Source organism: Leuciscus leuciscus (assembly GCF_965113295.1).
Source record: "Leuciscus leuciscus genome assembly, contig: HAP1_SCAFFOLD_641, whole genome shotgun sequence".
Classification (NCBI taxonomy): Eukaryota; Metazoa; Chordata; class Actinopteri; order Cypriniformes; family Leuciscidae; genus Leuciscus; species Leuciscus leuciscus.
In genome coordinates, this window is record NW_028118099.1 from 2627 (window position 1) to 29310 (window position 26684).

General features: G+C 37.5%; 1 protein-coding gene across 2 annotated transcripts; it reads right to left on the minus strand.

Annotated features, from left to right (window-relative positions):
• Positions 1-338: 338 nt before the first annotated feature.
• On the minus strand, positions 339-26418 carry LOC309491858 (WD repeat-containing protein 46-like). Of its 2 annotated transcripts, none has more exons than XM_082190881.1 (11): positions 26340-26418; positions 25128-25274; positions 23335-23415; positions 22207-22319; positions 20380-20467; positions 16805-16866; positions 13875-13979; positions 11262-11412; positions 9581-9816; positions 6901-7054; positions 339-626 (listed from the first exon to the last, which is right to left on the minus strand). In XM_082190881.1, exons 1-11 carry the CDS (start codon positions 26400-26402, stop codon positions 354-356), a joined length of 1473 nt encoding a protein of 490 aa, XP_082047007.1. In that variant the 5' UTR covers positions 26403-26418; the 3' UTR covers positions 339-353. The 2 variants fall into 2 exon arrangements, with proteins under 2 accessions (XP_082047007.1, XP_082047006.1); XM_082190880.1 differs by having other exon boundaries at positions 23335-23421.
• Between the last annotated feature and the right edge of the window lie 266 nt (positions 26419-26684).

Sequence of the window (26684 nt, forward strand, 5' to 3'; positions counted from 1 at the left end):
AGTGGCTGTTTGAACACATTCGGTCACATGAGCGTTTACACTACGAAAGCAATCCGGTCGAATGTGTTTTCTACTAACTCTGGAAGTGGAGGAAACTGGACGAGCTCAAAGCGTTTTAGACCCGTTTACTCCTGTATTTAACGTCCACTTGTGATCCGATCGACCAAAACACATCTTAATACAGGTGTAAACAGGGCCCAAGTCATGATCTCTGCAATATACTGAAAGTATAAATCTTAACACTAAAATAACACTGAAACACTACATTATCTGACTTATCTCCCGAAAACTGCTGTTCATTCGCATTAAACAATGTCATGTTGCTGTGTTTCTCTGGCAGTGCGAACAGGGCTTTACAATGCAGTGTAAGCTTCACTAGGTTTGGGAACAGAGCTCATGAAACAGCTGACTATACATGCAGGTATGAAGGAGTGAACATGTGCTTTGAGAGAACTTTGATGTATGTGTGTCTTACCTGGTACAATCATGCTGGTGAAGCCCTGATCATGTCCGATTCCCAGAACATCCTCAAACGGGCAGTACGCAAGCCCACAAACCTGCCCTCGAAGGCGGTGAGCCATGTAGGGTTTGGATAAAGTGCTGCTTCCACAAGCGTTCTTATAGACCTGTGGATGCATAGACAACTCTAAGACCACGTTCACACTGTCAGTCCAGATCTGATTTGTGAATCCGATTGTAATCTGATTTAAGGTATTGACTGTCCACACGGTGTATCGCAACGGTTCAGATCTGATTTGTGTGTCCATGCCACTCTTTAGTTTTCCGGAATATCTGCATTGATCTCAAAATATGTCTCCATTATATTGTTTTCTGGTAGTCTGACACTTTGCAACAACACAACCTCGCATGCATGTGTCCTGTATAGGAACATCTGACATGTTTATGTTTTACATGGTGCAAGAAAATGACATGAACCACACAAAATCCGGTTTGACAAGTGTATTTCCAGAAATGCAATTTGAGTGGGATTTACTTATTTTATCAAGCGTTTGATTAGGTCTGAGAACTGTGAGTGATTGTGAGTGTCATGTTTTGATGTTATTTTATGTTTCTATGTATTTTAGAGTTATTAACTATTTATGGACAGCACTTTGGTCCATTCTAATGGTTTTGAAAGTGCTTTATAAATAAAAGGTGAGTTGAGTTGATTTCAAACCACATATGAATGATTTCTCAAAACAGGTTTGCGGTCTGAACGAGGCTTAATAGCAGCATTATAATATCAATTCAATTCAAGTTAATTTGTATAGCGTATATGTATTTCACAATAGATATTGTTTCAAGCAGCTTTATAGAGAAAGCTTGTTTCAATGTTACAATTGAGAAAGTATTCTAATATTACAATTAAAGCTGCAAGCAGCGATGAAAGGGCCCTCGCACCCGTGCCATCGTCACTCGTTGGCTTTAGGAAGACAGAGCATGGTTGGGCAATGTGCATTTAAGGAGGTATACAGTATATAGTAGTTGCTAGCATGTTTAGTATGTTTTTAGCATGCTTAGTACACAATAGGTATGTGGTTAGTACTGCATTACTGTGTTAACCAGTTCAGTTTCTGTTGGCAGTAGGTGGGGTTATATATCTGAATATTGCTTTGTAGATGTGTTCAGTGCAGGACTTTTATCAAGTATGTGAAGTTTGGGGCAGATTGGATATTGTATGTTTGAGTTACAGCAAATTCATATTTAATTGTAGTAATAGTATGGTTTAGTACTTATAGTGTTTACTAGTATGTTTTAGCATGTTTCTAGTATGTTGGTAGGATGTTAAGCACCTACTGGCATTTTTTTTTATATGTTATTAGGAGTCCACAACAGTGTTTAACATGTCACTTCCTGTTGCCAGCAGGTGGCGCATTGACTGTAACTGAATATGAGCATTGTCATGTGTTCAAGACAGAACGCTTATCAAAAGTGTGAAGTTTGGCGCAGATTGGACATTGCCTTCTTGAGTAACAACAACATCCTGTTTCATTATATTAGCATGCTTTAGCACTTAGCTTAGTATTGCTAGCATGTTTTAACATGTTTCTAGCATGTTTAGAAGTCAATGGTATTTTTAACATGTTGCTAGAACGGCATCAACGTGTTAAACATGACACTTCCTGTTACCAGTAGGTGGCACTATTACTATAACTGAATATTCTCATGTAGATGTGTTCAGGCCATGACTCTTATCAAACGTGTGAAGTTTGGGGCAGACTGGACATTCCGTGCCTGTGTTACAGCAAATTCCTATTTAATTGCAGTATTAGCATGCTTTAGCACTAAGCTAAGTGTTTGCTAGCATTTTTTAACATGTTTCTAGTATGTTGTTAGCATGTTTAGCACATGCTGGAACTTTTTTATATGTTATTAGGAGTCCACAACAGTGTTTAACATGTCACTTCCTGTTGCCAGCAGGTGGCGCTATGACTGTAACTGAATATGAGCATGGTCATGTGTTCAGGACAGAACGCTTATCAAAAGAGTGAAGTTTGGCGCAGATTGGACATTGCCTTCTTGAGTAACAACAACATCCTGTTTCATTGAATTAACATGCTTTAGCACTTAGCTAAGTTTTGCTAGCATGTTTTAACATGTTTCTAGCATGTTTAGAAGTCAATGGCATTTTTAACATGTTGCTAGAACGGCATCAACGTGTTAAACATGACACTTCCTGTTACCAGTAGGTGGCGCTATTACTATAACTGAATATTCTCATGTAGATGTGTTCAGGCCATGACTCTTATCAAACGTGTGACGTTTGGGGCAGACTGGACATTCCGTGCCTGTGTTTCAGCAAATTCCTATTTAATTGCAGTATTAGCATGCTTAAGCACTAAGCTAAGTGTTTGCTAGCATGTTTTAACATGTTTCTAGTATGTTGTTAGCATGTTTAGCACATGCTGGAACTTTTTTATATGTTATTAGGAGTCCACAACAGTGTTTAACATGTCACTTCCTGTTGCCAGCAGGTGGCGCTATGACTGTAACTGAATATGAGCATGGTCATGTGTCCAGGACAGAACGCTTATCAAAAGTGTGAAGTTTGGCGCAGATTGGACATTGCCTTCTTGAGTAACAACAACATCCTGTTTCATTGAATTAGCATGCTTTAGCACTTAGCTAAGTATTGCTAGCATGTTTTAACATGTTTCTAGCATGTTTAGAAGTCAATGGCATTTTTAACATGTTGCTAGAATGGCATCAACGTGTTAAACATGACACTTCCTGTTACCAGTAGGTGGCGCTATTACTATAACTGAATATTCTCATGTAGATGTGTTCAGGACAGAACGATTATCAAAAGTGTGAAGTTTGGGGCAGATTGGACATTCCATGCCTGAGTTACAGCAAATTCCTATTTAATTGCAAAAATAGCATGCTTTAGCACTTAGCTAAGAGTTTGCTAGCATGTTTTAGCATGCTTCTAGTATGTTGTTAGCATGTTTAGCACTTGCTGGCACTTTTTTATATGTTATTAGGAGTCCATAACAGTGTTAAACATGTCACTTCCTGTTGCCAGCAGGTGGCGCTATGACTATAACTGAATATGAGCATGGTCATGTGTTCAGGACAGAACGCTTATCAAACGTGTGAAGTTCGGGGCAGATTGGACATTCCATGCCTGAGTTACAGCAACTTCCTGTTTCATGGCGAAACATCGAAATTTGTCAGGCCGCCGAGGACCCGCCCTTCGACGAAAACTCAAGATCTTCGCAATTTAACGTCGCAAAGGCCTTAAGATTACACTCACCAAATTTGAAGATGATCAGATTAAAACTGTAGGAGGAGTTCGTTAAAGTACGAGGCATGAAAATGGCAAAAACTGCACAAAAATCTGAGAGGAAGTTCAAAATGGCTGACTTCCTGTTGTGTTTAGGGCTATGCTCCAAGAGACTTTTTTGTAGGTATTAGGTGATTACATGTATGTACCGAATTTCGTGCACGTACGTGGAACGTTGCGGGAGGCGCACTCCGTTGAACTTTTATAGGTGGCGCTATCGAGCCATTTTGCCCCGTCCAATTCTGAAACCTATATCAGATGTAAATTTTCGCCAGTTCTGACGCGTGTGCAAAGTTTTGTGAGTTTTCGAGCATGTTTAGGCCCTCAAAAATGCAATTAAATGCGGAGAAGAATAATAATAATAAACAGAGCAATTCCAAGAGGGTCCTCACACCATCGGTGCTCGGGCCCTAATAATGAACTGTTGTGTAACATTCATAACTGCAACTTATGTGTATGTGCAGCGGTTTCTTTATCTCTCTCTTTCATATTATTTTCTATATATAACATATTGAAAAGAATTCAGTACTGTCTTGTTACATGCCATTTTGTCCTCCAGTAAATCAGAAATAAGGAATGTCTCCAGGACTCAACAATAAATTGGTCATTCACTCGCTCAAGTAAAAAATTGCTTGTCCGGATTTTCCTTTTTTTTTCGTGGTGTAAATATAATTTATTCTAAAGCAATATTCTCATCAGTGTTCGATCAGCTTTGACATTTAAATCTGCATGTTTGTGATATTTACCCCGAGGATATTTTTTACCTTTAAAAAGGGCATTATTAAATATATGCTTCATCTTTCATTTCAAATTCTTAAATTTGATCAATAAATGTAATTAGTATATTGAGATGCTATATGGCTGTTACTAATCAAATGAAATAATTGACATAAAACATTTTTTTTTAATATTTTTTGAATATACAAATAAGAAATGTTGAAGAAAAAATGATTAGATTTAAACATGAAACTAAACCACCAGTTAATCCGTCTTAATGAGCGAGTCATTGATTCAAACGGCTGATTCATTGAAGAATGAGGCAGTTTATGAGCGAGTCATTGATTCAAACGGCTGATTCATTGAAGAACGAGGCGGTTTATGAGTGAGTCATTGATTCAAACGGCTGATTCATTGAAGAATGAGGCAGTTTATGAGCGAGTCATTGATTCAAACGGCTGATTCATTGAAGAACGAGGCGGTTTATGAGTGAGTCATTGATTCAAACGGCTGATTCACTGAAGAACGAGGCGGTTTATGAGTGAGTCATTGATTCAAACGGCTGATTCATTGAAGAACGAGGCGGTTTATGAGTGAGTCATTGATTCAAACGGCTGATTCATTGAAGAACGAGGCGGTTTATGAGTGAGTCATTGATTCAAACAGCTGATTCATTGAAGAACGAGGCAGTTTCTGAGTGAGTCATTGATTCAAACGGCTGATTCACTGAAGAACGAGGCGATTTATGAGTGAGTCATTGATTCAAACGGCTGATTCATTGAAGAACGAGGCGGTTTATGAGTGAGTCATTGATTCAAACGGCTGATTCATTGAAGAACGAGGCGGTTTATGAGTGAGTCATTGATTCAAACGGCTGATTCACTGAAGAACGAGGCGGTTTATGAGTGAGTCATTGATTCAAACGGCTGATTCATTGAAGAACGAGGCAGTTTATGAGTGAGTCATTGATTCAAACGGCTGATTCATTGAAGAACGAGGCAGTTTATGAGCGAGTCATTGATTCAAACGGATGATTCATTGAAGAACGAGGCGGTTTATGAGTGAGTCATTGATTCAAACAGCTGATTCATTGAAGAACGAGGCAGTTTATGAGCGAGTCATTGATTCAAACGGATGATTCATTGAAGAACGAGGCGGTTTATGAGTGAGTCATTGATTCAAACAGCTGATTCATTGAAGAACGAGGCAGTTTCTGAGTGAGTCATTGAATCTTTCACTCAACCAATTCGTTCAAAACGCTGGATCATTCAGTAATGGAGTGAGATGCACAGTGGTTCTGCTGTGATCTTTGTTTGGATCTATTTTCACTGCTGAAATATTACAAAAACACTCAATATTACATCTAAAATGTAACTTAATATTAACTTCTTGTTTATTGAACTGTTGTATGAAATCAGTGTCACTTTTTCAATCATCATGGTATTCAGGAAAACAGCGCTCTGGATCGTGTGATGTAGCTTAACTGTATCATATACTGTAAATATAAAAACTCAAAATTTAGAATTTTTACCGCAGTATGTTAACGGAGTTTCTTTGTGTGAGCTGCGCTTATTTGTTTCCATTTGTCTGCGCGAGCCTCAACAGTGTCAGTACATTATACATATTATCCACTATCAATCGCCACTTACACGATGTAATAAAATCAGACTCATTCTCGCGTTTTGTTATTCCAGTTTTTTTTTGTGGATCTCTGAGCTGGTGTGAGTGGAGGCGGGGCTCATTTGCATATTCATAGAACTCTGTATATTAAATAAGGCAACGGTGTCGAGTTACAGTCAAGCTATTTTAAGGCATGAAGATGGTTTTTTTTTTCAAGGAAAAAACATTTCAATATGTAACTTTGTTGATCAAAGATGAGTTTTAAGGGATACAATTATCGACTACAGGGGGACATTAGCACTCAGTATTATCGATTCGACTGCAATAACACTAGAATAATATGGCATAATTGATGAAGTTTGCGACATCGGAACTGTTGTTGATCTGAATGAACATTGAAAAGACTCGGTGAATAACACGTGTCTTCAGTAGAGCTGCTTATAGCTGAAATTAACTCGTTTCATTATTGTTGAAATGTACAGTTATTGAACTGAATCAACACTGAACTGAAGAATGACACTACTGTCTTTTTACAGCTGCTTTACAGCAGAATTTGATTGTTATTTTCCCGTTTATTATTGTGAAGCTGCTTTGAAACATTAAGTATTGTATAAAGCGCTACATGAATAAAGATGACTTGACTTAGGAGTGATTTGTTTTGGTATAATTGCAGCTGAATATGCGCTGGTCTGACTTCAGGGATAGGTTATTGTTAAGGGTTGGGTTAGGACCGTGGATGTTGATCTTGTGTGTGCATCACTGTACATGTACACTACCTGTACAACATCTCCAGTAGCAGCGCTAAGCAGTCCTTTCTGGCTCAGAGACAGGCAAGAGGCTCCAGCTGGGAGAAAACAGGAGTGAAGGGGTTTAAACGCTCGGATGTCATACACCTTCAGCTTCCGGTCCAGACCTGACGTCACCATGTGCCTGCAATAAACAAATATGACATTTTATTGTTATAAACGAAGGGTCTTGTAAGGTATGGTCCAGCGCTGCAACAACTAAATCAATAATAATCGATGCTATAATTAAAATTGACAGGGAAAATATCTGATAGTCACGTCACTTCACAGTGGTGAAGAACACATCTGTAAAATAGCAGACACACAATGAGATGCTGCAAGAAAAGTTGTCCTAAACATGAAACTTTTAAAGCTATGATTACAGTGGGATTTGTTTTCTGAAAAATTGCCATAACATTTCTAGAATTTTCTATACCTTATTTTCTATAACTTGCACTTTGAAACCTACTTCAAAGTTTGTGTTCTCAGGCCATCAAAACTTCATATGGATGCAACACACCGAACCAAAACCAGTTTCGTGTAAATTAACAGCCAGAGTGCAGTAAAAGTGTCGTGTTAGCGACCCCTAAGTTAATAACTAATGATTTTTTACAAACGGAAATGAATCAATTGAAATCTGACTTTAGCTGGACAATGACTTTATTCTAGATCTGCTGTAAAGCCAAAACAATCTCTGTTACTTTCCTATTATCATTGTAAAGCTAATGTGAAACAATCTGTATTGTAAAAAGTGCTAAATAAATAAAGGTCATTTATGTAGTAGAAATGTGAAATTATTTTAGAAGTTGGTGCCTTCTAGACTGAGAAAAGCCAGAAAATGTATTTTTGGCTCATGTGGATGAAAGACAACAACTCCCAGAATGCACTTGCTTCGCTGCCCTACGAGGACACTCCCAAGCCACGCCCACCGGTTACAGAGGGCAGTATCGGGAGAAATGATACAGCTAGGCTACTAGTCGACTCGAAACTGAAAAGACGGCATTTTATGGTGAGATCCCCCTATGGGCGGGTTGAACACATGCGGAACGAGCTCCTCCTACTGGCTGTAGTCTCTCGCCTCTGGACAGAAGAGCCTCTGATGACGATAAATGACGATTTTTGCATCATCAGAGGTTTTTTTCCAGACACACAATACAGAAATCTCTGGTCTCAGGGGGACATGAGGGAGGGAAGCACGGCCATTCGAGAATACTACCGGGTTTCTACTGATACAAAGCTTAATGCTAATGGGTGAAGTATCCCTTTAAAGGTGCCCTAGAATGTGAAATTGAATTTATCTTGGCATAGTTAAATAACAAGAGTTCAGTACATGGACATGACATACAGTGAGTCTCAAACACCATAGTTTTCTCTTTCTTATTTAAATCTCGTTTTTGAAAAACACCCCTGAAAAACAGGCGAATCTCCACATAACACCAACTGTGACGCAACAGTCGGGATCATTAATATGTACGCCTCTAAAAATTTGCATATGCCAGCCCATGTTCAAGGCCAGGTGAAACTGCGCAGCCGAATCATCAGAAGTTCTGCAGGTGAAGAAACAAGCAGGAGGAGGATCATAGGGAAAATGGCAGATCTATATATAATCGGATACCGCTACAGTTTAATTCGAAGTTGTTAGTTGCTCTGCCCATTTCACCACGGACTGTTTTTCTAACCTGGAACAATATCAAGCAGCCAGGCTTCTCTCGGCGTCTCAAACGGACGAAGGGGGCGATTTCAACTAACGTTATATTCCCGCAAGCGGTAAGTAGTGATTTTATTAACGATAATTTACACTGTGTTATCTAGATCCAGCGCGATATTGTTTTTTCCTCGAGAGACATCGTGGCTTGCAAACGAGTGAACGAAGCATGGCAGTTGCTCAGTGTTTGGATGTACAAATGAACACAAAAGTATTTTTTTAGCTCCTTCATCCGAGCCTCTGAAGAACCAGTGGGTTATGTGAATTTCTGATGTGTAATTGTTCAAGTTCAAAGACAGATAATCATTCTCTCAAAGTCGTTCAACACTGTTTATGCATCAGTAAATCGCGTTGCAGTGATAAGATCTTCATTCACGCGATCAACAGGCTGTCATCTGCTCAATGCTCATCTGCAACCTTTTATGTGATGGGAATAGATCTAAATACTTAAAAAACTTCTCATGATTCGTTAATCCCGATAGCTGTAATAGTAAAAACGTATAAAAGCTGTAATAGTAAAAGTTTTCCAGATAGCTCTACATGTAATGCCAGATATTTCATATGCAAGCATGTCAGCCAATCACAGCAGTGGGCAACAACACTGAAGTCTCACAGCAGACACGCCCCTTCAAACAGAGTGTTCAAATCAATAGATGAAATCAGGCTAGGAAATATGCCTTTTATTTCTAAATTATAACCAATTTTGATCTAAAAAACATACTAACATTATAAGGGCACCCCAGGAAACATTATAAAATAATAAAATAATCCATTCTACGGCACCTTTAAGGGTGTACTTTAATGTGTGTTAAAAAAACAGGATGTGCTTTCTGCAGTCTCGGTCTGTGTGAACTGGAGCACGAACATAAATGACCTTCATTTATAAACAAATGAACCGAGACTCAGCGTCAACAAACATTAGTATAACTCCTGAAGTGAATTCCCCCAGTATATAGTGACACTCACATGCCGGTTTTGTCCACGGTTAAGGAACGCACAGCACCCCGATGGCACAACATCTTCACCAGCGGCTCTCTCTGGTTGGGCGACCACAGACTCACGGTGCCGTTCGGGTGACCCAAGTGAACCACTGCATTATAGGGATTCTGCGCCATCACATCTAGACGCCCCAGTTTAGTGTTGATGGCTGCGACCTCTTTACCAACCGACACATCCAGATACTGCAGAAACCCTGTGGCACTCTGAAAGGTCAAAACATTAACATTATAGTGACATATGGAAAACCTGTGAGGAATACAGTTTGAAATACAAATGGGAGAAATCTCTTTTTCATACGCAAAAACTTTGATTGTCTGAAACGCCTCCACTGGAGTCTTGAGTTTTCTTCCGGGAACGAACACATCACAATATTCCTCATTTAAATAATTTTGGGATGCACCATATTGGTATCGGCCTATATATGATCATTTATAATGTTATCGTTATCGGACCGATGAGAAAATTTGGCCGAGATATTAAAGCCGATAAATAATGTATTATTTCCTTCAGCTGAGACACTTCAGATTTGCACTGAAATATGCTTGAAATATGATTAGAATCACTTCAAAAAAGGAAAATACAGTTCAGTGCAACATGTGCAGCGCACGTCTGTCATATCGGCTACATAGAATTATAATGAGAATGTAATAATTGTGTGTTTTTTGGACATGGATTTTAATGGCGAGACTTTTTGTTTTTGTAATCAGAATCTCAAATTGTATATAAAAATTTGGATTTAGATTTATCGGCCAATATATCGGTTATCGGCTTTCAAATATAAAGAATTATCAGTACAAGACAAAATTTTCATATCGGTGCATCCCTGAAATAATTAATACACAGAATAAAGGGGCGGGGCCTGGTTGAGTGAGTTAGTAGTGTGTTGAAACTGGCGGTTGTGGTAAGGGGCGGGACATTCTCAAAGCGTTCAACCAATCACAACACACTGCTCCAGCCGACCAATCAGAGCACAGTGTGCTTTTCAGAAGGAGGGGCTTCACAGAGACAGGAACTAAACAGAGCGTTACTGACAGACTGGGAAGAGAGGAGCTGCAACAATGGAGAATATGAGGAAAATAATGAATGAATCTGTTCTAGTAGAGCCCAGAAACATATTCAAAACTTTGTAAAAGGGCATAATAGGTCCTCTTTAAAAATCAGGGTGCAATATGAGACAGCAACGACTGGATTGTTGAAATTAACTACTAGGTGGTCGTCCTGCATCTTCAATAAACACTACATTTAGTCCAAAAAAGCAGCTGCTAGAATTCTTACCAGGTCAAGGAAATATGATCATATCATTTTATAATCTCAACATTGACTACCTGTTAAATTCCATATGGATTATAAATATTTCTGCTCACTTATAAAACCCTAAACGGTCTATCTTATTTGTATTTAACCAATCTCCTATCAAAACTCTGGACCTTTCATCGTACCGAGGATATCAAAGTCTACTTAAAGAGGAAGAGATTTCTCACATTCGGCTCCTAATCTCTGGAATAGCCTGAACTGAATACGTTGTGCATTGACACTTGAACAACTTCTTCATTACTTTTAAAAGAACAGTGCACAGTCATTCCTATTTGGAAGGTTAACAAAGCGTTAAAGAAGTTCAAAGTTTGTCCAAAAGCATCTGCTGACGCACCGCAGTGGCGAGTAGGAAGTGGTAGGGCAGAAACTGCATTTTCAAGACGTCGTTGAACTTCTTCACGCAGTGGAGCTCCACACCTTTAGAGTCATAGATGTAGAGCCATTTCTTCTGTGCCACAGCAAACATGGCCTCCGTATGAAGCCACCTGGAGGTAGAACGAGAGAGACATTCACTCATTACTAAAAACCCTACATAAACTGAATCTGGACTGACTTAATTTCAAATGTGCCAGACCAATACAAAGAACTTCCTCCAGGATTTCTACAAACTCGGCCTGTTCTGCCTCAAGAGACACGTAAAGGCTACTTGCCTCAGACAAGAGAAATATCTATAGAAAGCTTGAACGGTCTACTATTAAATGAACCAATTCAGATTGAAAACAAATGCTCAGATTATGTAATCCGTATAAAGCTTTATGAGTGCACTTGAGCACTGAATAGGCTATAAATTACGCCTATATATATACATTTAAGTTTCATTATGGTTAGTTTTCCCCCATTAAATTAATATAAACGTGTGATTATTTGACTAATGGCTTAAATGAACGACTACTAGTCAACTAGAAAATATTTAGTCGGAGCAGCCCTATTAAAAAGCACTGGAAAAAGAAAGATAATTTCTGAAGTAAGGGTAGTAGACCTAGTCTCAGACGATGGTCTGTGGGCGTGACGTCTGAGGCTGAGACCAGTTTAACTCTTACTGCAGAAATGATGCATGCATATGCCACACAAAATGGGAAACGCTGTTATCTGACTGGTTGAATTCTTACAGGATGTCCTGGAGAAGTGTGTCGCGTTCTTTAAAGGTCCACCTGGAAACAAAGCCGTTCTGATGCCAAACCCCCTCATGGAAGAGGAGAGCTGTTGTGTTTACAACTGTGACAATGAGTGCTTATATAAAGTATGTGAAGTTCATGGCATAGACTCTTTAAAGAGTTTTACACACCGGTCTGTTATTGTAGAGACATCGACTTTACATTTTCACGCCCCTAAACATGACGCTGAACAAAACAAACCGTGACTGGCTGCTTAACATGTCAGTCAGAGTATCTCTTGGGCGATCCTTGGCCAATGAAAGCTGTGATGGAGTCCAGACCTTCTGCCGTCAGTCTGAAGGTCTGGCCAATCGAGATTAGATTTTATTTAATAAATAGTCATGAACACGGCACTGATAAACACTGCAAAATTACAAATTGGGAAAATGTTATTCTTGTTTTTGAAGATTCAGCATTGCCGGAAAGTGGTATAACCATGACACAAAAATATTTAAACTGGTAGAAATATCTTCAGCAATATATATATATATACACACACACACTACCGGTCAAAAGTTTTAGATCGGTAAGATTTTTAATGTTTTTTTAAAAGTCTCTTTTGCTCATCAAGACTGCATTTATTTGATTAAAAATACAAATAATAATAATAATATTGTGAAATATTATTACAATTTAAAACAGTTATTTTTTATGTAATATACAGTAAAGTGTAATTTATTCCTGTGATCAAAGCTGAATTTTCAGCATCATTACGCCAGTCTTCAGTGTCACATGATCCTTCAGAAATCATTCTAATATGATGATTTGATGCTCAAAAGTATTTCTGATTATTATCAATGTTGAAAACAGTTTTTACATTTTTATTTCATGATGCTATGATGAATAGAAAGTTCAAAAGAACAGCATTTATCTGAAATGGAAAGCTTTTGTAACATTAAACACTACCGTTCAAAAGTTTGGGGTCAGTAAGAATTTTATTTTATTTTAGGGGGGAAAGAATTAAAAGAAACCAATACTTTTATTCATCAAGGATGAGTTAAATTGATCAAAAGTGACAGTAAAGACATTTATAATGTTAAAAAAGATTCTATTTTAAATAAATGCTGTTCTTTTGAACTTTCTATTCATCAAAGAATTCTGAGAAAAAAAAATTGTACACAACTGTCTTCACCATTGATAATAATAATGAATGTTTCTTGAGGATAAAATCCTCATATTAGAATGATTTCTGAAGGATCATGTGACACTGAAGACTGGAGTAATGATGCTGAAAATTCAGATTTGATCACAGGAATAAATTACACTTTAAAATATATTAAAATAGAAAAGAGTAATTTTACATTGTCATAGTATTTCACAATATTAATGTATATATATATATTTTTTTATCAAATAAATGCAGCCTTGGTGAGCAGGAAAATCGTACCGATCCAAAACTTTTGACCGGTAGTGTATATAATAATTTTACCAGTTTTATCACCCAGCCTACTACCACGTCCTGAAGACTGCAAGCTGCCTCCAGGCTGATATTTGCAAGTATAATTATAGATGGAAAGAGACAATTAACTCAAGCTGCCGCACCCAAAAACTCCCTCTGATTTCCCAGAGATTACAGAAATGAGGCTCACAAGCAGAACTCAGCTGGACTGAAACCTGGCCAGTCAGACGGTGGCACTGCTCTTCATGTACTGAAGACAAGAGTTTAGCAGAGGTCGCTTGCTTTGTGTTAAAAAACATGTTTTAGCCAGCCAAGCAAAACAAAATCTAAAAATATATTATTTTCTAAGCAAAGCTTAAAATCAAGAGATTCGTCTTAATGAATGTGCACTTACTTGACGTCATTCACCGTTTCCATGACATTCATCTCACACATCAGGTCTTTGGACTGCCAGTCGATACAGGCCACATGACCTTTCCTTCCACCCAATAGCAGATGCCTGTGGCAGACAAATATAATTGTTATGGATATATATATATATATATATATATATATATATATATATATATATATTTTATATATACATACACACACGCATTTAAATTTGTGCAATTTACCTCTTCTATAATGAACACGATTTAAATTTCTGGATTAAAATGTTCATGGTATATTGAAGTAAATGTCCTGAGATCATAAAGAAAAAGAGCACTTTTTTTCTTCTTAAAAATCTGATTAAATGTTTACTTTAATAAGATTAATTATGGTAGTTAAATGGTAAAATCTCAAGAAAACTGATATTCAAGGGGGAAAAAAAACAGGGTTGTCAGAAAAAATAATAATGAATGGCAGACCTTTGTCAGTTAATGTGTTTATCCTATTTATAGATTTACACAGAAATGTAATTACTAGGTTCCAAAATGTACGTGTAAATGTGAGTGAGACAACAGAAATCTACTTCTGTTCACACTTTATGATTACGAGTTTAATCAAACAATCTCCCAACGAAACTGTCTGAATATTATTAGACAAGGTACAGTGATATCAACAATGTACATTAAGAAGGAAAAAAACAGGTATAATAATTTAACCCTCAAACCGTAATCTGGACAAATGTGGGCAAAATAATTTGTATTAATTTTTTAAAAATACTTTCCTTAATCTGAGCGGTACAAGACTTGGCAACTTTTCCTAAGTTTGCCACCTGAACACACAAAAAAAAATTTGACTCGATTCAAGAATGTTAAGTGGGTGAAAAAAAAAACCTCCTTAATCTCGCTTTTGTGGACAAAAATGGGCACCCATAGGAATGAATGGGAAAAACTGTAATTCAGAGCGTTTTTTTTTTTTTTTGTCAAAAAAAAATCAATAGATCCAACACAATGCATATCATACATACACACAAATGAAGGGGTGATCCTGTACAACAATCTCATTGTGGCAAACACTCACACTCACACACACACACACACACACACACACACAAAACACACACAAACACACAGACACACACACAAAGAAAGCATTCAATGAGCCAATAACAGAGCCGTTTTTTTTGTTTTTTTTTTATAAAAAGTCACTCACACATATAAAAACAAAGAATTGAATGAGCCAATGACTGAATTTGTATTTTATTTTCTAAAATCACCTGTGCACACGCACACACATGCGCACAAGTGCATGAACACATTATAACTATGATTATTGTTTGTTCTTACCTGTTTATTCTTACTTAACACTTACTTTTTTGAGTTATTGTTGTTAATTCTTACCTGTTTGGTACCAATTAGTTTTTTGAGTTATTGAAATTTGATGTTTTTGTGTAAAATAAATGATAAATGATCAACTACTTTGTATTTTCCTTATAGCATCATATTTGATGGGTCATATTTGTCTAAGCATATTTTGGTATCTTTGTACAGTCTCACCTAACAAAGATATATATTATATATATTATTACAATTTTAACTTGTGATAAAGTCAAAAACTTGGTGGTTAAATTCATAATAACAGTGTTTTATAGAGTTATAGAGCCTACATGCAGCCCTTTAGTAGAGCCATCTAGTGGCTATTGATATTATTTATTTTTAATTAATTTTTTGTTAATTTTATACCAACATAAGACACCAGATGTCACCAAAGTAATTTATTCTTTTCAGTTTTGTACCAATACATTTTTTTTATATTTTTAAATTTTATGTTTTTTGTTTAAAATAAACAATAAATGATCTACTACTTATTTGTCATATTTGGTCATATTTGTCTAAGCATATTTTGCATTTTTGTATTGTCTCACCTAACACAGATATATATATTTTTTTTAAATTACAGTTTTAACTTGTGATAAAGTCAAAAACTTACATTTATTATAACAGTTTTATAGAGTTCAGCCTATATGCAGCCATTGAGTACTAAAGCCATATTTACTATTGAAATAATTGATATTATTGCTTTTTTTGTAAATTTTATACCAACATAAGACACCAGATGTCACCAAAGTCACCACATTTTTTAAGTTTTAGCTATCTGAATTGAATGAAATTATGTTTTTGACTGAAGTTAAAGAAATATTAAATATAACATAAAAATAAGCATATTTTAAATAGAAAATATGGTATTATTAATTTAAATAAATTCAAAAATACCCCCAAAATAAAAAAAAAACACCATAAATGGATAGTTTTTATTTTATCGAAGATAGTGATATAACATTTATTTTAAAAAAATTGTTGGATCACACCTGAGACCTCCGTGCCCACATTTGTCCACAATTACGGAATTAAGGGCTGTAATGTGAATACGGTTTGAGGGTTAAATACTGAGGTGTTGACAGTCAAACTCATCCTTTAAGACATTTTTCCCAATTTCATGCATATAAAAATACAAATTTGTTCATGTTTTATGATAGAAATGTTTAATGATCGGCAGTAATATCCAGTGATGTAAACTACTCAACTGTTTTATATCGAATTTTGCATTTGAATTTTTTAATTGAAAATGGCACGATTTACATGATTCATGTAATTCATAACTGAAGTGACATACAAGAAACGTGTTTTTTTTTTACATATTAGACAAACAAATAAGAGTGAATGATTTCTTTTAGATAACTCATCTGGGTTTATAATTTTATAAACGGATAAAGAGTGTTTTTTCCCAACATTTATTAATAAACAAGTTTTAACTGGGCATGTTTGAAAAATGTATTTCTAAAGGTTTCTCCCTTTCATCATATCAAACATTCTTAGTTGTTACCGACCCTTTTAACATGTAGTGATCCATCAGTTCTGAACTAGAATACATGTGTATTAAACCTTTAGCACATACCGTCCATTTCTGCTGTAGTCAAGCCTGTATGGGCCAAACTGGGAAAGATGCAGGTTGAAGTACTGTGGGGAGAGAACAAGAAACACTTAGTACAACATATCAAATGTGTAGCTGCTAAAAAACCTGTAGGCCTATACAAATCGGTTTAATATTTTACACCACTATTTATTAGGGGTGGAACGGTACATGTATTCGTATTGAACCGAAACGGTACGGGCGTCACGGCTCGGTGCATACATTTACAATGCAAATTAATGAATGTAATGCAGAACTACTGTTAGATACGCGGGTTCTTTAGGGACACCTAATCTGTATCTCCGCCTTAGCTCTGAAGCAGGCTGCGATGTAGAGATTGCAATGCTGGAATATGTTGTGTGTGAGAGTGTGTGTGAGAGTGTGTGTGTGAGAGAGAGAGAGAGAGAGAGAGAGAGGGGGGGGGGGGGGGGGGGGCGATCGAAAAGTCGCAAAGTGTTTACTTATATTTGTGTGTGTGTGTGTGTGAGGCGCGGGCGCGATCGAACAGTGGAAACATAAAAACATACTCCGTCATTTTGTTTATACAGGACATCATTAAAACTGCAAAGTGTTTAAGTTACTGTTAATTAAAATTAAGGAAAACAAATATATTAATCTGAAATGTAGCAAATTAATTTTCAATTCATTCAGGTTCAGTTACCAAAGATATCTCAAGGTCTTTTTGTCTTTTTATTAATTTAATTTATAAACTAATTATATAAAACTATTGTCAGTGCACTACAAATAAATTTGTTCTATGCCTTTACTTTATTAATAAAACTTATTTAAAAAATAAATTACTTAAGTAATTTATTTTCCTTTGGTGGTCCAGCCTGAGACATGCTCAAGCCTTCTGCACTTTTGTTTTGCTTTTCCCTCCATCGTACCGAACTCGTACCGAACCGTGATGTCTGAACCGAACCGTGACTTCTGTGTACCGGTCCACCCATACTATTTATACATGCTTGTTCACTTTCTAAAATGTCAGATTTTACAAATGAATAGTAGCAAAGATTTGTTTCTAGATTTCTAAAGAAGTAAATCCATTTGCTTTGATTCATTTCTCTGGATTCTTTCGCAACACTGCTGCATGTGGCTTCATAATCTGAATTAAATATGGTCCAAAAATATGCACAAAAACCAATAGATTCCTCACTGGAACATCTAAGCAGAAATCTTTTATCTGTGAATCCGGGGACGAGGCCGCAGGGACTGATTCGACACACTTATGAAAGGCTTTAGTCTGAGGACACAAACGCAGCGTAACAGACTCTGCTTTCAAAACACCTTATTGCAAACTTTGACCAGTGATGCTAATGCTAATATTAATCTCAAAGCAAACACAAAATCCTCCATCTGTGAAATTCATTACCACCTTTTAAACATTAAACATGTTAAATTTAGTGTGAAATTACCAGATTGACTTTTCTGTATTATGCCGTTCAGACAAGCAATGACATTCAGTCTTTTTACCATTAAGGCCCCATTTACACTGCATGGTTCAAGTGACCCAATTCCGGTGAACGTGTAAGCAGGAAAAAACTGCATGGATTCCGATTTTCTCAGATCGGATTCAGGCCTCACTCATATGTGGTAATAAATCGGATATGAATCGGATACGGATACGGATACGGAAAAAAGTGACGTGGACACCACCAACTGAGATCACGTGACTCATTATATCCAACAACGCGATCCCACCAGTCTTGAGTCCTTTGCCGCATCCAAACCTCCCTTTGAACCGATGTTGCAGCGATCATCGCTAAATTCGACCAGGCTGCAACAAGGGCTCTCCTCTTTTTTTCTCCGCCGTACGAGACCAATGTTTTGCTGACTTTTTTGCGGACTTTTCAAAATATTGTGGAAGCAAAAAACACTGGAAAATTTTATTTCCATTTGCATCCATTGCATTTCGTGCTGTTTTACTTCCTTTTCCGGGTCAGAACGTCTACATTTGGTAGTTTCGGCAGTGTATAGTGTAAATGCAAAAATCGGATACGGGTCACTTTTAAAAGATGATGTAAGCGGGTCGTCAAAAAAAATCGGATATAGTCAGCAAATCGGATTTGGGCATCAAGACCTGCAGTGTAAATGCAGCCTAAGAGACCATTTACACATCAGCACCAACATACCGCTAAACCTCGGTAATGCCCTTTAAATGCTTCACTGTTGTCTTTATTTCAGACGCTTTCTGTCCAATTTGACCTTTTTTTTGCTTTTGACTGACAGGCGTAAAGGGTTTTGCTCTTAAAAACACGAGACGTCACACAATAATATCCAACAGCAGAACCGTAGTGATGATGACTCTCGGCCAACGTCCATCAAGCGCAAGTTTACGTATAATAGAAAAACTATTCAAAACTAGGGCTGGGACGATACACCTATCTCCCGATTTGATACTATCACGATACTGGGGTGCCGATATGCATTTAGATATTGAAGAATTGCGATTCTACAAGTACTGCGATTCGATATTGCAATGCATTGCGATTTTTTTTGACACTAGACCATCGGGAAAAGCTAAATCATACACTTATATACAGACTGTACATGATGTATAAGATGAGTCATATTTACAAAAGCAACTCATCACATCTTTCTGAGTTTTATTCAGAAGCGTCATACAGCACTACATCCTCCTGAATAAATGATTCAATAAAAAAAAAAATTGTCACTTGTCGCCACCTACTGGCGAAACAATGTAATCGATAAATGCGTTATTTTAAGTACCAAGTTTCTATGAAAAACTGATTTACTCCATTTTGATCGCTACTGTGGACATCAGTGATCATATTTGAACTTTAAACTTTTATCTCAGTACTTCTATGATAATTTGAACTATTGCATCACAGAAATAATGATGCTATGAGGTTGAAAAGATGTTTCATGACGACTGTCTCCGGGTCAGCGCCAACACAGCTTTAAATGTTGCGATATTATTTTATCAAAGGTTTAATAGACAGACGAATCAGAAGATCACGTGCATGTTTGAATCGAGATCACAGTCTTTTAAATATGGATTGCACAGCTCTACTGTATTATATGAGCAGCGCGAGGGCTTTTCAGTGCTTTCAGTCTCACGTCTCTTCCACGCGTCCACTTAACAGGGATATTACATCACTAAACACTCATAGATGACGACATTTCATCCTCTGTTGGAACGAAAGTGGCTAACTTCTGTTAACCTCGTCTATAAGCAAGGACCAAAATAAAGCAATTTAATTTGAATTAATATCGATTCTAGAATTTAAAAAACGATTTTAAAATCGTAAAAAAATAAAAAAATAGTGATAGTTAGATGAAATAAGGAGTAATCGCATCATCTCCTTCTGAGCTTTGTGATTGGCCCAGAGTAGACTTCTGACATCAGCGCGTCCTGACCTCATACTGGTAATCTTATTCTTTAACACATAGCATCATACTGGTAATGTTACAACTATTCATACTGGATAATCGACAGAACATGTATATTTGAAAAAGTCCGGTTCACATACAATCTCTACTGTTTATTACTAGTCTCGCTGCAGTTTCTAGTGTTCAAACATGCTAAAATAATTCACCTTTGATCCAGAAGTGATGTCAACAGCATCTGCGATGTCATCTTGAGAGATTGTACTTGTGTCTTCACCCTCGTCTCCTTCCAGGAAGCTGAAGACAAGCAAGCAGACATGAGCTCTATGTGTGTGTACATTTATGAATATATGAAGAATACAAACACACAAACAGTAGTTAAACCAAATGTCCAAGCTAATCTTTTCTATCCAAGAGCAGTCACTGCCATTTGTAACTTCAGTGTTTGAGGCTTCTGGGGGAAATAACAGAAAGCAGGGTCAACTTGCCGTCACATAAATCCCAAACTCTCGGTTGATTAACCCAAATCTTTCTTACTCATGGTTATTGATTCCAACATGCCATAATACAGTATTGTTGTTTAATGGCGATTTACATTGTGCATATCGCCACCTACTGGCCAATAATCTTAAAGTCTCCCTGTAGTCAATAATTGTATCCCTTAAAATAGCTTGAATGTAACTCGACACCCTTGCCTCATTTAGTATACACAGTTCTATGAATATGCAAATTAGCCCCGCCTCCACTCCACATGACTTTACACATGGTTTGTCTTAAAGCATATTAAAACACCACATAGACACATAAACAACATTAAAAGCTGGATTTTCACCACAGGGGGACTTTATAAAGTTTTTTAAAAATGGGAAAACGATTATATAATTAGTTTGATGCTAAATATATAAATTAAAGTAGAGCTGCACGATTCTGGATAAATTGAGATTTACGATTTCTTTGTTTCAAACACAGATCACGATTCTGAACAGACAACCAAACAAAATAACATGTAATGTACTACAAGTATTTTAAAAATCGATTTGAATGAATGATTCAATGACTCACTCATAAATACTTCACTTGTTTCATTACTGGATGAATCCGCATTTCTGAACGAATTTCTTGAATGATTCAATGACAAATACATTTTTTGTCACTTGCCGCCACCTACTGGTGTAATGAATGAGGCATTTATATAGCGCTTTCATATGTACTACTGTACACCCAAAGCGCTTTACAATCATATCAGGGAATCTCTCCTCATCCACCCCCAGTGTGAGCATCCACTTGGATGATGCGACGGCAGCCACAGGACAACAGCGCCAGTGCGCTCACCACACACCAGCTATAGGTGGAGAGAGGAGAGAGAGTGATAGAGCCAATTCAGTGGATGGGGATTATTAGGAGGCCATGATTGGTAAGGGCCAATGGGTGGAATGTGGCCAGGACACCGGGGTTACACCCCTACTCTTTACGAGAAATGCCATGGGATTTTTAATGACCACAGAGAGTCAGGACCTCGGTTTTACGTCTCATCCGAAGGACGGTGCTCTTTGACAGTATAGTGTCCCCGTCACTACACTGGGGCGTTAGGACCCACACAGACCACAGGATGAGCACCCCCTGCTGGCCTCACTAACACCTCTTCCAGCAGCAACCTGGTTTTCTCAGGAGTCTCCCATCCAGGTACTAACCAGACTCAGCCCCGCTTAGCTTCAGTGGGCAACCAGTCTTGGGCTACAGGGTGATATGGCTGCTGGTGTAATGATGTAATCGACACAATCGTAATCTGAAGCACTAAGTTACTTTCAAAAGGTGATTTGCTCTATTTTGATTGCCAAACTATAAACTTTTTATCCCAGTACGTCCATGATCATTTGAATATTTGTAACGGAAATAACGATACTGTGTGTGTGGTTGAAAGGACAGTATTTTTAATAGACATGGCTGAATCATTGTCATCTAGGAATGAGATCATGTGAGTGTTTGTCATAGTGTCATTCTTCTTTTCGTCTGGCACAATATGTGAACTACATTACCCAGCATCCTCTGGAAGTAGGAGGTCGTATCGTGCGGCCTGTTTCTGAGCGAGTTCAGACACGGACTCCGAGAACACAATGGCCTCTTTCAGCTTTCTCCCGGCTCCTGCGGGCTGACACATCACAGAGAGAAAGAGCGTGAACACCCAAAATACATTCCCTATTAGGGATGCACCGATATGAAACTTTTGGCCGATACCGATAACTCTTTATATTTAAAAGCCGATAACCGATATATTGGACGATACAATTAAGTCCAAATTTTGGATAACAAAAACAAAAGTCTCATCATTAAAAGCCAAGTCCCAAGCACACATTTATAATGTTCTGATTATGATTTTATGTAGCCGATATGACAGACGTGCGCTGCACATGTTGCACTGAACTGTATTTTCCTTTTTTGAAGTGATTTCAATCATATTTCAAGCTATTCAAATCCATCATGTTGAACATTGAGCATCTGAAGTGTCTCAGCTGAAGGAAATAATCCATTATTTATCAGCTTTAATATATCGGCCAAATGGTCTTATCAGGCCGATAACAATAACATTGAAAATGAACATTTATACCGATATAAAGATACCGATGTGGTGGCCGATAAGATATATCGTGCATCCCTAGTCCTTATGTAAAGATTCAGATAATGTGTCAAGAGTTATTGGTGTGAATCTCACAAAATCTGCCAAGAACATCGGCTGGTCGTGTCATTCTCTATTTTTGTATAATTTACTGTGAAAATCAGTAAAAGGACATTCCCAGAAGTCCATGTGTGATCTCATGTGATTTTATTTACTTTTACATCTTTGTCATCAGTAATGTACATTAGGGTGTTCAGATGGTTATCGGTATATTTTGAGGTAAATATCTTATTTCTGTGGTATTGAAATTGGTATTGAAATGTATGAAAGTTCACTGGGATCTTTCATTTTGGTATTGTAAAAATATTATTTACAGCAACAACAAAAAAACTTAATTCTCATAAAGTGATATAAGATTTTGATCATATTTCCCACCCCTAACAGCAACTTGCATCCATTTCTATATGCCGAATAGACTCAAAGCAAGTGTTAAAATATACAGGAACGCATTTGGACAATGTCACCAGTATAAGTATAAATCGGGACTCACCGCTTTGTGTTTCTCTCCTCTCCGAAACTTCTGGAGCCGTTCTGTTGGTATCGGAGCCTGACCGGGAAAAGGGTCCTCTTTCTCTTTCTAAATACACAATATGATCCGATGAGAAGGTTCTGCTGAAATATTAACTTCTTGACTGTTCAAATTAGGACATAATTGAAGCAAAGACTTCTAGGTGCAGGAAGCCAAAGGTGGAGTTAAAACAATTAAGGGTGTGATTAAGTTGTGTGTTGGCGATTGTTAAAGCAACACTCCACCGTTTTCTCATATTAAACTATGTTATTCCCTTAACTAAGACGAGCTGATACATACCTCTCTCGTCTCAGTGCGTGCACTCAATCACTCTGGCGCACGGTGACACTTTGATAGCACTTAGCTTAGCCCAGTTCATTCATTAGGAACCAAACAGAGATGAAGTTAGAAGCAACCAAACACCTCCACGTTTTCCCTATTTAAATACAGTTACACGAGTAGTTATAATAATAATAATAATTTGTTACATTTATATAGCGCTTTTTCTGAGACCTCAAAGCGCTTTACATAGAAGTGGGGAATCTCCTCAACCACCACCAATGTGTAGCATCCACTTGGATGATGCGACGGCAGCCATATTGCGCCAGAACGCCCACCACACACCAGCTTACTGGTGGAGAGGAGACAGAGCGATGAAGCCAATCAGTATATGAGGATGATTAGGAGGCCATGGGGCAAATTTGGCCAGGATGCCGGGGGTTACACCCCTACTCTTTTTCGAAGGACATCCTGGGATTTTTAATGACCACAGAGAGTCAGGACCTCGGTTTAACGTCTCATCCGAAGGACAGTGCTCTTTTGGCAGTATAGTGTCCCCGTCACTATACTGGGGCATTAGGACCCACACAGACCACAGGGTGAGCGCCCCCTGCTGGCCTCACTAACACCTCTTCCAGCAGCAACCTGGTTTTCCCAGGAGGTCTCCCATCCAGGTACTAACCAGGCTCAGCCCTGCTTAGCTTCAGTGGGCAACCAGTCTTGGGCTACAGGGTGATAAGGCTGCTGGCTAGCCTGGTTATGAATAGCACTTGGGAGCACTTCGACTCGGCGCAGTAAAAAGTCACGTTGGTTCTGATGACAGAAGTGAGAGGGAGAGGATTTTTCAGGAGTGACTTTTTACTGCGCCGAGTCGAAGTGCTCCCAAGTGCTATTCCGCCATACATTATAGTTATCCTTTTTACCAGCTTAGAAAAGCGCCACGTTTTATTTTGTGTCACCATACTTGGTCGTGTAACTACTCGTGTAACTGTATTTAAATAGGGAAAACGTGGAGGTGTTTGGTCGCTTCTAACTTCATCTCTGTTTGGTTCCTAATGAATGAACTGGGCTAAGCTAAGTGCTATCAAAGTGGCGCCGCGCGCCAGAGCGATTGAGTGCTCACACTGAGACGAGAGAGGTATGTATCAACTCGTCTTAGTTAAGGGAATAACATAAGTTTAATATGAAAAAACGGTGGAGTGTTGCTTCAAATCACTTAATCGTGATTATTTGGGAACCACGATAATGGTGCAAAAGAAGCAAATTTCATGCTTAATGCAGTTGTTCTCAAATGTTTTGACATGATATCGATGTCAAAATTGTGGCCAGTTGCTGAGTGGCTTGTAACTTTGGAAAACCACTAGTCACAGCGTCTGCTGAACAAAACCGCTCATGTCCAGCCGTGAGAAGAAGCATTGATCTGATTAGCATACTAGCACATTCATACATAGCATACTAGTAAACTAAAATCACTGAATGGAAAAACAAACTCTTACCACTGGTTTGTCACTTTCACCTTTCTTCCTTTTTAAAGACCTTTCTTTTACTGTTGCTTCACTCTGGTTCTGCACATCTTTACTCGGCTCTTCCTCGGGTTTCCTCTGGTCTGTGTTTTTTGTTTCCTCCCAATAGCGTTTTGAAAGCTGAGCGAGGAAAAGACAAACACATTCATAAATGTTTTCTTTATTTTACATTTTCAATCAGGAACAAATGTCTTCCATGGGAAGTAAATGCAGATGACCATGACAACAATTGTCCCTGAATGGTAAACAACATTCACCTTGGTGGGTTAATAAATAAGACTGTAAATGATAATAAACATTCGGCAACCTTTTATTATTCAGTGTCCTTGTTACACATTACATGTAATATCTATAAATTATGGATAATAATTACATGCAACTAAACCGAACCCTATAGTAAGTAAGTTAATTATTATTACACACTGTAACCGGACACCTTAAAATAAAGTGGAACCAAAAAAATCTAGAAGTTCTTAGAAATACAGAAAGTAATGAGTGTCTGCAAATGTTTTGGTGGCTTTTGTTTCAGTGGATTAAAGGTTTCCAAATATTAATAAGCAGTGAAAATGTTTTATTAAGATTTTTTTTTTCTTCTGGGAAATAATGAGATTATTTCAAACTTCTTAAGATTATGTTTTCAAGAACTTCAAGAATTCAATAAGGATTTTTTCAAATGAATATTAATTCAAAACATGCTCATTACAGAAGAGATGTATAGAAATAATATGTAAATAATACAGTATAGATTATATATTTATGTTTAGGAACTTCTTTGCTCAATAAGAATTGAGAATTTTCTGAATGAATATTAATTCAAAACAGACTCATTACAGAAGAGGTGTATTGAAATACTAAGAAAATAATAGTTAATATGCTATTTATTCAGTACTATAGTATATCAGAGTACCTTGATATTACCACACATGATGCCATCAACCACACTGTACACTTTTCAAACGATAGATTTGACTCTTACATTCTATCAAAAAGCTTAAGAAATGTTGAGTATAATATTATAAAGCCGTGAAAATAAAGAAGCGATGTATTTTTGCGATGATGACAACATCTTACCTTTCCTCTGACTATCCGATATAAAAAATACATTTATACTATGTCTATAGACTTCTCACATCTTAGTGAAAAGCGAGTGCTGTTGTCGCCAGAGCAGAGATTGATCATGTTTACCTTTTGCTTGCTCTTTTTCTCCACGTGTGTGCTGGACGAATCCTCCGGCGTTGGCGCCGCCATGTTTGTTTTAGGACTACAGGAGCAAAACTCTTCTTCTAGCGTCTATTGGCGATCATCAAACCACCTAGAGGTGAATTACCGCCCCCTGCCGACATGGAGGTGCTGCTGCTGCTGCTTCTCTTGTAACCTGTCTTCTATTATGGAAGCATATGGGTAGCAATATTCAATTAGAAATGTAATATGCAAAATGACTATGCAATATGTAGAATGACAATGCATTTCTGTATTTAAATGTACATTTTCCATAAAGGAATTAAATAAGTTCTAAAGGGGAATTAAGGG

Bases quoted from the DNA above. Each gene is read 5' to 3' on its own strand.
- LOC309491858 (XM_082190880.1), bottom strand. From the start codon at position 26,402: ATGGCGGCGCCAACGCCGGAGGATTCGTCCAGCACACACGTGGAGAAA. The intron at 20,468-22,206 runs GTAATGTAGTTC...GCTTGTCTTCAG, and splicing joins CTACTTCCAGAGGATGCTGG to CTTCCTGGAAGGAGACGAGG. The intron at 9,817-11,261 runs GTGCGTCAGCAG...TTGACCTTTCAG, and splicing joins ACTTCCTACTCGCCACTGCG to AGTGCCACAGGGTTTCTGCA.